The 11,952-nt window shown below is 55.0% G+C and overlaps 3 protein-coding genes across 3 annotated transcripts; 1 reads left to right on the top strand and 2 right to left on the bottom strand.

Annotated features, from left to right (window-relative positions):
* Nucleotides 1-254: 254 nt before the first annotated feature.
* BO70DRAFT_317027 (putative checkpoint protein kinase (SldA)) lies at nt 255-4,430 on the bottom strand. Its single transcript, XM_025540366.1, has 3 exons — nt 3,335-4,430; nt 2,781-3,228; nt 255-2,704 (listed from the first exon to the last, which is right to left on the bottom strand). Exons 1-3 carry the CDS (start codon nt 4,310-4,312, stop codon nt 471-473), a joined length of 3,660 nt encoding a protein of 1,219 aa, XP_025398189.1. The 5' UTR covers nt 4,313-4,430; the 3' UTR covers nt 255-470.
* A 197-nt stretch (nt 4,431-4,627) lies between these two features.
* On the top strand, nt 4,628-6,757 carry BO70DRAFT_338716 (DNA-(apurinic or apyrimidinic site) lyase APN1). The gene is made up of 5 exons (XM_025541217.1): nt 4,628-5,173; nt 5,231-5,267; nt 5,326-5,445; nt 5,493-5,627; nt 5,692-6,757. The coding sequence occupies exons 1-5, from the start codon at nt 4,720-4,722 to the stop codon at nt 6,566-6,568; spliced, it is 1,623 nt and encodes a 540-aa protein (XP_025398190.1). The 5' UTR covers nt 4,628-4,719; the 3' UTR covers nt 6,569-6,757.
* Nucleotides 6,758-7,298: 541 nt separating this feature from the next.
* On the bottom strand, nt 7,299-9,168 carry BO70DRAFT_363137 (putative nucleotide-sugar transporter; the record flags this gene model as incomplete). Its single annotated transcript, XM_025543492.1, has 1 exon — nt 7,299-9,168. A coding segment is annotated over exon 1 (1,304 nt), but the record flags the coding sequence as incomplete, so codon positions are not given.
* Between the last annotated feature and the right edge of the window lie 2,784 nt (nt 9,169-11,952).

Consider the following 11,952-nt stretch of genomic DNA (forward strand, 5'->3'; position numbering starts at 1 on the left):
CTCCACGCAGCGAAAAAAAAAACTACATCATAAACAGCATTACATACATTTGCTGAGTTCCATCTGTACAATTAAGCTGTCGCTGCCTAGATTCGATACTAAGTAACTAAGTAGTAACTAGGATGCGAGTGGGTGATTATGTATGCAGCAGCAGCACAAGAAAATCTATGACCAGAAGAAAAAGCCAAGATGGAAACAGAGTGAAGAGTGATTAGAGGAAAGAAAGACAATAAATAGGAGAGGGGGGGGGGGGAGAAAAGGTAGGTGTGTGGGGTGGGGCGGTGATCAACTAAAGGCCAACGCCAACGCCAACGCCAACGCGCGATCAGGCAAAAGGGGGTATATTAAGCAAGCAAGCAAGCATAGGCACAAGCACAAGCAGAAGATCGTGGGAGAAGATTAAACCAGACCGATCAGACCAAGGAGTAAAAGGAGACTAGGAAGTGAGAGAGACATGGTATCTGTCTGCATCAACACTTCTCCAACCTCTTCTTCCTCTCGGCAAAAATAGCTTCCAACTTGCGGATCTGCAGACCAAGACCCTTCTTCTCCGCATTGACGACAAGCCAGGCCTCCATTCTCTCACGAAGGTATCTCATAGAGTTCGTGACGGGAAGAATAGGCGGGTTCTCGGACACAAATGCAGCGGGATTATTACCCTCGCGCTCGATGTGGGCCCACCGCTCCTGTCCCGGATTAAGAAGGAGATCGAAGACGTCGTTCCAGATGTCGCGCTCCCAGTACCGTTTCAGGGATTCGCGGATACGGTAGGTTCTGGTCACCGGGGAGTCGCTGGTGGGGACGGATTCGAGGTACTTTCCGAACAGCATGATGTGCACGGTGCCGGCCAGGCCGTAGAGGTCGATCTGGTGCGTCCAGGGGCGGTTCTCGCGGACTTCGTTGCACTCGTGCTTGCTGCTTGCCCAGTCGGCGGTGAATTGGACGGAGGGTTGGAAGGCGTGCATGTCGATGCTGCGGCCGAAGTCGATCAGGGAGAGACCCTTGCTGCGCCAGCCGTACAGGCCTCTGGGGGAATAGTGGACTTCGCGTGGGTCTGCGGTGGCTTCTTCGTCGAGTTCGGTCAGGGACGGGGGTGTGGCGGGCTTGTCGTCCAGGCGGACCAGGCAGTTGTCGGCTTTGATGTCGCCGTGCAGGATGCCGTTCTGGTGCAGGGCCTCGACGGTGCGGAATAGCTCCACCGTGAAGAACATGGCTAGGACCTCGTCCAGTCCGCCTTCACCGTTGGCGCCGGCAGAGATTGGTTCGCTGCGGATTAGATTGATGAGGTCTAGCAACGTTCCCTGTCCGCGGTAGTCTTCCACCAGGATACTTTCTCCCTTGTAGACGTGAAGTTCATGGGCACGGATGAGACTGTCAGCTGCGCGAGAGAGCTCCGGGTGGTTTCTCAGTCGTTCGTTCGCGGTGTGGATCATGTAGAACTCCCATTCGCTGGGCGGGCCTTCCTCCAACTTGATCGCTTCGAATCCGTAACGAGGGGTATTGTATTGGGGCGATTTGTAACGGTGGGAATCTCTGCTGTTGCTGTCTGTGGAGTCGGAGTCGGAGGGCAGGTTATCGATGCTTTCTGCGAAGTAGACAGGCGCGTATGCTCCTGCACCAAGCTCGCGTCGGATGATGTAGCTTCTTTCGGCACCGGGAAGTTCGAGAATTGGCACATCGAAAGACGCCTCGTCACTGGTTCTCGGGCGCTTGGTATGAGCTTTGATGAATCTCTGGATTTCAGGGCCGTAATGGGTGGTGATCTCGGGGTGGCCATGGTATCCAGGGTAGGTGGACAGAGGGGGCTGCAAGGACCGGAGGATAGTGTTACGAATGACCTTGTTAGTCGGGTTGCACTGCGCATCATTGATGACTATCTCTCGTTGGCCGCTCTCTTTCAGGGGTGACAACTTAAAGCTAGTGCGGACCTTCTCCACCGTCGGGCTCAAGGCGACATCTTCGGGGATATCAGGGAAGTTCTCGTCATGATGCGGCGTGGCGGCAAGCAATGGGCTCGACAGCAAGTCGCCCATGAGCGGCGTTTTCTGCATGGGCTTGGACGGTGTCTTCGCATTGTATATCTGACTCCTAGCGGCCGTCATTGAGGCAAGAGAGTACTCGGTTTGCTCCACGATCGGCGTCATGAAGGGCAGGCGATTCTGTGCGACAATGGCAGGGTCCCGGTAAGAACCATAAGGCTGGACGTAGTCGTCGGGCATTTCTGGGACGAATCGCTGCCTTTCAGTCCTTTCCTCATCGTCATCATCGAAATATTCTGTTTCATCCCCCCTGCCGTGGTATGTGGAGTCTGCTGCTAGTGAATGACCTGAGCCCACACCGGGCACTTCACAGGCCGAAAACTGGGTCCATTCTCCATCTACTACGCTCTCAGCCCGTGTGTTATCCTCAAATCCATCCTCATCCCCCTCAACAAATGACTTGTGGAAAGTGGTGTCATCGTCCCCGAAATCGCTAGATGCGGCTGAGATGCGGCCAGTCCCTGTGCTTTCGCCCGCGCTGGTATAGTCGTCGTCCTCGAAGTCGCTGCTCTCCGCTACATTTTCGGTTTCGGCTTTGAGTGGCTGGTTAAAGATACTATAGATCTCATCTGTCGCGGCGCGGGTGTGCATGGTCATTGTTGGCTCAGCCGTGCTTTTCCGACGAACCTTGCTGCCTCCAGTTGGGGAGTCAAATTTCATTTTGACTTCACCTGAGTTAGCACCCACAGGTAACACGCATGCAAATTTAAGATCCATAGTGAATAGGAGTTGAGTACTTACTAGTTTGAGTCTCGCCCTTCACTTCGCGGACTTTCAATTTCCGGGATTTGCCACTCTTGCCCTCCTGGGACGCATGCGCTCGCTCTGCGTCGCGATTATCGGTGTCCTTAACGGTCAGTTTCCGGTTGAACTGTGCCGGCAAATCGTTCTCCAGGCCATGTTCGAGGGGGTTCTCGGATGGCAAGTCCGCCGAAGTGGCATTCCCCGATATCTGCTTGAGGGGCTTCTTATGGGCGCGCCAGTCCTTATCCATCCAGCCACGGTTGATGGCTCTGAGTTCCTCGAAGCTGACTTCGTTGTTCGGGTCCTTGTAGTCAGGATATACTGCATCGAGGTTGACAAACACGCGCTCCCGCCTTCCTGTACGTGGGTTAATCGCCTCTCTTACACGGTGCTCCGGAACATGTTTCGATTGCAATGCCTCTTTGGCTTGTATATTTGAATTTGACTGAATACATTAATCGTAAACCAAACCGGTTCATGCCACCAATTAGTCCTGTGATCGTAAATATACGGAAATCAGAAACAGTAGGCAAATAAACCACTGGACTCACCTCATCCCTGAAAATCGCCATCTTCTGCACTGGCGCTGGCTTCTTCCCCGCCTTCAACGTCTCCCCCGCCCATGGCTTCGCCTCCACCTTGTTCTCCTTCCGCCGCTCATGCAACGACCCTATGCTATCCCACCCTTGGGCCGGGCCACTGACAGCTGGCTGACTGGGCGAGTCGGCATCGGAGAAGATAGCCATCTTCGGTTTGCCGGACTTCGTCTTCGGAGCAGCCTCTCTTGCAGGCGCGGGGCGTTGAACGGGAGACTCATCGGTCGAAACAAACGGGTCGACCTTTGCCGCCAAGGCTGGGCGAATCGCCGGCAACGCAGGTGACGAGGGACCATTGTCTTGTGTGTGGTTGTCATAGCGATATTGGAATTCGCTGTATTTCCGGGCGAGCCGTTCGGCGGGGCGCGCTTCCTTGTCGATGCCAAGGCGGTACACTTCGTCGGCCTGCGTCCACCTACCCGCAGTTTCCAACCAGGCCGCAAATTCTTCGTAGTAGAGTGCCAGTCCCTCTCCGATACGATGACGCGCCAGGAAGGCGAATGTCTCTCGCGGCGAGTCCGAGAAGAGTCTGATGTAGTGGAGCCATAAGCGGAGATAACGAGGATCGTTCTTGTAATGCGCTGAAGAGAGGAAGGACTTCACGGCGCGTTCCAGTAGGGGCAGAAGGCCGGATTCGGATGTCGCCTGGGCGGAGGGGTAGGCGTTCAAAGTCCATTTCACGTATCGGTCGTAAATATCGAGGGGGTCGTCAGATTCTCCGATGGCTTGCAACTCCGCCTTGTATTCCTGTCTGATGGCATCGTTGACTGTGCGCGTGTCGTTGGGCGAGGGAGCCGCCAGCACGTCTGTGGAATCGCGAGGGGAGAAGATGCGAGCCAGCTCTCTTGCCGATCGGCCTCCGGGTAGGGACTGGATATTTTCCTTCTGGTTTTCGATGATGTCGAAGTTGATGAGATCTTCGGAAGCCGCCATGGCGGCGACAGGTAAGAATGAGGAGGCCGAGCAGGGGTGTCGAGGTTTCCTGTGGGGGTTAGTTGTGGTTGTCGAGAGTCCGAAGGAATGGATGGCGATGGATGGCGATGGATGGCGGTGTCTGGCGGTGTCGAGGCGAGGGGAAGATTATCGATAAACCAAACACCCACAAAGGCCCGGGTCGGCGTTGCCCCGGCGACGAGTCACATGGGCGCTAGGCCATACCAGGTAATATTCGCTGTCCGGCTCCGCGTCGCCGCGTGAAATCGCCGTCGCGGGCCGATCCTATTATTCAGATTCGTCTTGACAGCCCACCTCAGTACCTCGCTCCCACCCCTCCATTATCCTCCATCGCCTGAGCAACCCCGAGGCACGTCACAGTCGGTTACCCTCCAAACCAACTTGCAATGCCTCCGCGCGGACCCCGCACAACGGCTCCTGCTGTCTCCGCCGAATCCAGCAAGCGCAAGCTTCCCGAAGCTCAAGAGCAAACCTCTCCTCGAAGGTCGAAGCGCGTGAAGCCTGCTGTGGGTCCGAAAGCTGCGCCATCGTCCAGTCAGTCGAAACCCCGCGCAGCTGCCACCAAACCTGCCACGAAGAATACGAAAGCCCCAGCGAGGAAGCCTCGTGGAGGGGGCAAGGTCATTTCCCTGAAGGGTCTTGAGACGGTCGGCAATAACCCGGAGGAGCAATTCGACGAGGGTGAGGGAGAGGAAAGCGAAGAGGCAGATGAGAAGCCAGTGGTAAAGGCAAAGGCCCCAAGGAAAAAGAAGACAAAGGAGGAGGCAGAGATGGTACCGCTGCGAGCCCGCACACCGGGCTTGCGCATGTGCGTGGGAGCTCATGTCAGCGCTGCCAAAGGTATGGCATCTATGCACATCGGTATACGAAGCATATGCTCATCATCTGCTCTTTTAGGTGTCTTCAATGCCGTCCATAACAGCATGCAAATTGGGTACGTCCACTCACTGTCCATCCGACAACACAATAGCCCACTGACCAATTCCTCCCAGTGGCAACGCCTTCGCCCTCTTCCTCAAATCGCAGCGCAAATGGGACAACCCACCCCTTCAAGACGACCATCGAGACCAATTCCGCAAACTGTGCCTGGAGAACAAATACGACGATCCAAAGTACGCCCAACTCCCGAATCAGCCAACCCTGTTCTAATAACCCCTAGACACATCCTCCCCCACGGCTCATACCTCGTCAACCTGGCCCAAGAAGACAAGGACAAAGCCAAGCAGGCCTACGACTCATTCCTCGATGACCTCCGCCGCTGCGAGGCTCTCGGAATCACCCTCTACAACTTCCAGTGCGCACTCCGATTCCTCCCCAATTCCTCCATGCCCCCCCTCATCTAACGCATTCCCGAACAGCCCCGGCAGCGCCAACCAAAGCAGCCTCCCCGACGCCCTCTCCCGGCTCGCCAAAGCCCTCACAAACGCTCTCTCCGCAACCTCCACCGTAGTCCCCGTCCTGGAGACGATGTGCGGCCACGGCACCACAATCGGCGGCTACCTGCACGAATTCCAGGACCTCCTCGCCCTAATCCCGAAGGAACACCACCCGCGCATCGGAATCTGCATCGACACCTGCCACAGCTTCGCAGCGGGATACGACCTCGTTACCCCCGCCGGCTTCAAGGCCTTCATGCAGGAATTCGAAGACAAGATCGGCATCCAACACCTGCGCGCTCTCCACCTGAACGACTCCAAGGCCCCGGGAGGCAGTAAAAGAGACTTGCACGCGAACATTGGAACCGGATTCCTCGGTCTCCGGGCCTTCCACAACGTCATGAACGAGCCACGGTTCCAGGATCTCCCCATGATCCTCGAAACGCCCATCGACCGTCCTCCACCGGGGGCCGTCAAGGAAGAAGACCAGGACAGCGACAGCGACCCCGACAGCAAGAAGAAGAAAAAGAAGCCGGCAGCAGCTAAACTCGTCCCCGACTACGGCGTCTGGGCCCGGGAAATCGAACTCCTCGAATCTCTCATCGGGATGGACCCCGAGGGTCCGGAGTTCCGCGCTCTCGAGGCGAAGTTGTCCGAGGAAGGGAGGGAGACGCGCGAGAAGCAGCAGGAGCAGTATGAGCGCAAAATGGAGACCGAGAAAAAGAAGCAGGCGAAGGGTAGTCCGGCAAAGAAGGGACAGAAATCTCTGCTGGATATGATGAAGGGGCCGGGGAAGAAGGGTAAGGCTGCGGATGACGGGAGTGACGATGAGGGCTGTCAGAGTCATGCCGAGGATTGACATGGGATGTGGAGAAAGATATCTATCTATATGACACCCTTGATAATGCCCAACAGTGCGAAATGATCTTCTCGGTGCTTTTTCTGTCTAATAATACCCCAATCTGTCAGAAAAGCAGCAACCATATATATACTTCCGCCAATCTATGCTGTACTCGTTATCCGGACTTGATTTCCAAAGCGAAGCTTTAATATGGAAAAGGGGGAAAACCTGACGACCCAGAAACAGATATGATTGGCTGATCCCGTAACAGGTCGGCGTGGTTCTTGTATCTCTCGCATCCTCAACATAATATCCGTCATGATGATATTGCTTGGCCACTACTGTGAATGAAGTAGGGTTGATTGCTATGGTAGTGCGCTTGCTCGTAACTAGTAACAGTATTAATCGTACCACCCACCGTGCGAGCGAAGGAACTGGTGATTGAAGTGGCGGATATCCATAGCGTAAGAGAGCCAGCCATAGTAGTTAGTCAGGAATACACACTTCTGTCCGTGGCGATGTAGATAGATACATAGACCTACTATACCTATAGGCAGCACTTTCCCGGGTGTCTTGAATAGTTAGTAGTAGTACGTACGTACTTATCAGCAAAGAGGGGGGAAGTACTGGAGCTGAATAGAATGAGTGATCAAATATCCGAAAACAGTTAATTCCTAATGTACAATTTCATTACCACAGAAGGATGCCCGATGCCCCGTCAAAGTCAACTCAAGTCACGAAATACCTACACCATCCTATGTATATCTTACTCACTAGAAAATACATCTAGACTCGATTACACGCCAATTCTCTCCACTACAACCCACCCATTCACACCAACCAGGTACAAGCATCATCTAACAGCAAGATGCGATTAAGCTCTATTCGGCGAGCTAAGAGATAGATAACATGGTATCACTCGATGGTAAATCACTGTCTATAGCAGACAAGCACGCGTGTCTGCCGATCAATATGTGCGGGGACGCCCAATGTACTCCACTTCAGACGTGCCCCCAGCCGGGCACGTCTGACAAGAACCGCCAATATAAATGAAAAGAAGAAACAAATCAAGTCAAACGGACAATCGGAGGAAGAGGGGGAACTCGAACGCTGATGCCATGCTGCTTTCAACCCGACAAGAGAGATCTCAGGATAAAGGAAAAGGAGGAATCTCGGCTTAGACCATGCCAGCGGTTTCCAGAGCCGAGGGGCGCGAGACATCAAGCCTGGACCGTTTTTTTTTTTTAACTGGCCGACCGCCCTTGCCCCGGGGATCCCCGTTCGGGGACGTCTGGAGGCTGCTTCCGTAGTTCGGGGCCCGACCCGCCTTGTTCAGCTCGGTCTCGAGGGAGGTGATGACCGGAGGTGCAGAGCGCAAGGGAGCAGGACCGGTGACTCGTGGGGACAAGGATGTTTCGTGATCGCTCAGATTGGTGGTGTTGATGCTGAGTCCCAGCGTGTTGCTGGCTCCGCTGGCACGCACCCGGAATGAACGCCGACCGCCCGCGGTCAAGCCATCGCCCGTGATATTCACATCATCCTCATCGCCGTGGATGTCGGGATTTTGGAACATGCTTGTTTCCGGGTTGATCCGGCGGTATTCGCCGCGCTCACCGGATGGATCCGAGTCGTCCGTCTCGGAATCGAGGTTCGGGCTCCGCGTCCACGAGCCCTTCTGGGCGTCTGCACGCATTTTGGCGATTTTCATGTAATTGTAGGATGCGATGCTGCCGATCGTGACGACCAAGCCCGTGATGTTGACCACAGTGAGCTGGTCGTGGAAGATCACCCCTGCGGCACTGATCGTGACGACCTCCTTGAAGATGCCGCAGATGCTCAGCGTCACTACCGAAGAGCGCTTGAGCAGCGCAAACTCAGAGGAGATCATACAGAAAGCCAGTATGCCGGGGAAGATCAGAAGGAAGACGGCGAACATGCCACCACGGGCGTCGGCCAGAGCCTGGAATCCGGTGATGATTTCCGACGGGCCTTCTACCGCCAGCGCAATCACGATCAGCGAGAAAAACATCACCGGGGTGAGAAAGAACAGCGTGGAGAAGGGGTTCGCCGTCGCAGGGTGGCGGAGAAGGAGGATTTGGGTGAGACCCCATCGGAAGCCTGAGAAGAACGCAGACGCGATGACCAGGATGAAGCCTAGCGCATTGAATGCGGTCTCGCCTGCGACCATCATGACCACACCCACCGTCATCGTGGCAATGATGATGATGAGCCTGACAGACGGAGTCTCCAGGCGGAAAACAAAGGCGAACAGAAGCACGAAAGCCAAGGCGGACGATTTGCACATGGTCAGAAACGTGAGGGAGATGAACTTCAGGGACATGTTCCCCAGACCGATATCGAGAGAGGTCGCTGCACCGCAGGGAACGAGACGTGTAAGGTAGAAGAACTTGGTGATGACCGGTCGGGGCTCCAACGCCTCATGTTCGGAGACGGGCGACCCAGACGGCGTGGATGCGGTGGGTGGCTTGGGGCGGAGGGAGGGTATAAGCCAAAGGAGCAGGGAGGAGAAGGTAAATTGGACGAGCATGTGCAGGCTGGTGGTGAAGAGAGGAAACGGGAATACGACGTCGTCGTCGGAAAACATCCACTTGTTGTACTGGTGAGATAAGTAGTTAGTTAGCATGGCAATGGATCCCTCTGCACGCGCTCCAGACAACTTACCACGGAGATGGACAACGAGAAGAAGTACCACATCAGGATCAACCCGGCATTGACCAGCAGCCGCTTGACGACGTCGCTATCCCCAAAGCCCAGGAAATCATCTTGCCGGGAGGCCTTGACGTCAGCGATGCGAGCATCGAGCTGTCTCCGCTGTTGTCTTCTGCGGCGCCTCTGACGCCTCTGCTTCGCGGTGAGGCCCGTCTCTTCATCGTCGTGGAGGTCGTCGTCCGAACTCATGTAATCCATCTCCAAGCTCTCTGCAATGGACGAAAGATCCGAGATGTCTGCGTCCTCAGCCGGCGAGGACTTGGCTTCCTCACGCTTCGGACCCGCGGCGTCCGCAATCACCCTCGAGCTGTCGTCCCGGTGCTCGATTGGCGCCGATAGGGATGTCCCAGCCAATACTGAACTCCGCCGTCGATGATGGTTGCCGGACGGAGGAGAGACTCCCATAGTCGGAGGTGGGAATCGTCGGGGCGGCGAGCGGTTATAAGAGGAGGGCGATACGAAGGAGGGTCGCTAGGTCGGCGATGGCCCCATGAGAGAGCAGGAAGGTAGGTGGGCGTGTCTCAGTGGTCCAGGGCGAGGTTGCAGTCACGACCGAGGGATTTCGAGGATTCGAAGGAGGAAGAATGGCGAGGGGCACAGGATATGGCCGGGAAGGAGTGGAAGGAAGACCGGTGAGGGAATTGACTGGTCTTAGTGGGGATTGACAGGAAGTGCAAGAGCAAAGGCAGGCTAATCAATCAACGTCACGAGAGGCAAGGAAAATAACTGGGGAGGGGGGATGAAAGGAGCAAGACAGCTTTTTGGGGGGGGGGGAATGGGTGCGGATGATGCAAGGGCGACCGATGCAAGAAGGCAGCAAGCAAGCAAGCAAGCAAGTACCCCGTAAAGTTGGGTTCAGTAGTGGGTTTATGGGTTTATTGGGGGGGGACAGTCAAAGAAAGAAAGGATAAGCCGACAAAAGGAATGAAAGGAGGGAGGGAGTCACAGCAAGTCAGCTGTGAGACGTGAGCAGGGAAGAAAGAAAGAGGAGAAGAAGATAGGAGTCAGAAGTCAGAAGAGGGGAGGGGGATTGTGGATTGTGGAATGGAGGAGGGAGTTGATTGAGTTGGGAGTTGGGAGGTTTAGTCGTGTAGTCTGTGCTGGAGGTTTCAACCCAAATCCAATCCGTGATGGTTTCTGTTTCTGTTTCTGTTTGTTTGTGAATTGTTGCTTTTGCCAAGCAGTGCCTGGTCTGTAAGCAAAAGTCCTTCAGCCACCCAGACGTCATTCACTCCCTATCTGGGACTGCTGGGACTTTTGGTGTAGCAACTAGTTCTAATCCTCCTCATGAAAGAAGAATCATCATCATCATCAACACCAACTCGCCGTTTATTAACGAGGCCCTAGTCAGTCGAGGGATCCACCTTCACCAGCGCCTGACCTGTCTCAAAAAGCAGAATGGCCCCTCAAGGAGTCAAATTGGGTACCCCCTGGAGTCAAGTCAAGTCAAGTCAAGTCAAGTCACCAGCCAACCTTCCCCTCTGGGAGCGGGGACCACTTCAATTTTCTTCTAGATTAAGTCGGGTTTGGTCCCTTCCGGACGATCCGGGGTCATCATCAAATCCTAGACGGTCGGTACCTTGAGAAAATCGCCATCTGCCCCCCACTATCTAGTTACCTGGTAGGTAACCACCAGCACGAAGCACAAGGTGGGAAGATCTGAAAGACATCAGACGCTCCTGCGCCCTGTGCCTTGTGCCTTGTGCCCTGTCCTGTCCTGTCCTGTCCTGTCCTGTCCTGTCCTGTTGGCCTCTCCCTTGTGCAGCCGTGATACTCGACGGATTAGACGAGGATCAATCAGGGACCCTCCCATCAGGCAGCAGCTGCAGTTCAACTGCCAGCAACACTTTCCCGTGCCGTGCCTTTTTCCCTCGTTATCTAGCCCTTTGGGATTACTTTTAGCATCCAAAAGAAGTCAGTCATCCACACCGACTCTTGGCGTGGCCCTGCTTGGGTCCAACTCTAAACACGACCTCGTCTGCCGCAGTCATTGGCCGCGGACCATGCAATACTCCCCTCCCCCGAACTGACCTTGAGGTGGTAGCTTTCTGATAGGTATGGCCTGAGGGTGGGAACGGTACAGAACTGAACGGGGAAGCGAACAATAATGTCCGGCTCCATTCTCCATTATCATCCCCTCATCCCTTCCCTTCTCTTCTCCCAAGGCCCATTGTATTCCGACGCCCAGCCTCGGCCAGGGCTGGGCGTCAGCAGCAACAGCAGCAGCAGCAGCATTGGTCGTGCGCTCGGTTGGCAATCTCAATGAACCAAGGGTCGGAGGCATGCCAATCCATGATCAATGATCATTATTGCGGGGTTGATCTCATCTCGCCGCCTGTCGTCTTTCTTTTCTTTTCCTTTTCTCTTTTTTTTATTTTTTCTCCCTCTTTTTTTCCCACACTTGTCCAGGATCTTCATTCCCCATGTGGGCACAGGTCGATCAGAGTGGTCTTTCGACCGACCGACCCATTTTGCATGATTATTATCGGACTGGCTCGCCACCAGCGACCGACCGACCGACCGACCGAGCGGCTCGAAGCGGCCCTTCTAGATGAGCCGCCAATGTCATCACCATTATGACATGCGCGCAGACAGGCAGCGGGCGGACATCGCATCCATCCATCCCCAGAACGGAGTAGTCCTCCGTACAGCACACGATGATTATGCCCTCG

Source organism: Aspergillus heteromorphus, assembly GCF_003184545.1.
Source record: "Aspergillus heteromorphus CBS 117.55 chromosome Unknown BO70scaffold_17, whole genome shotgun sequence".
Classification (NCBI taxonomy): domain Eukaryota; kingdom Fungi; phylum Ascomycota; class Eurotiomycetes; order Eurotiales; family Aspergillaceae; genus Aspergillus; species Aspergillus heteromorphus.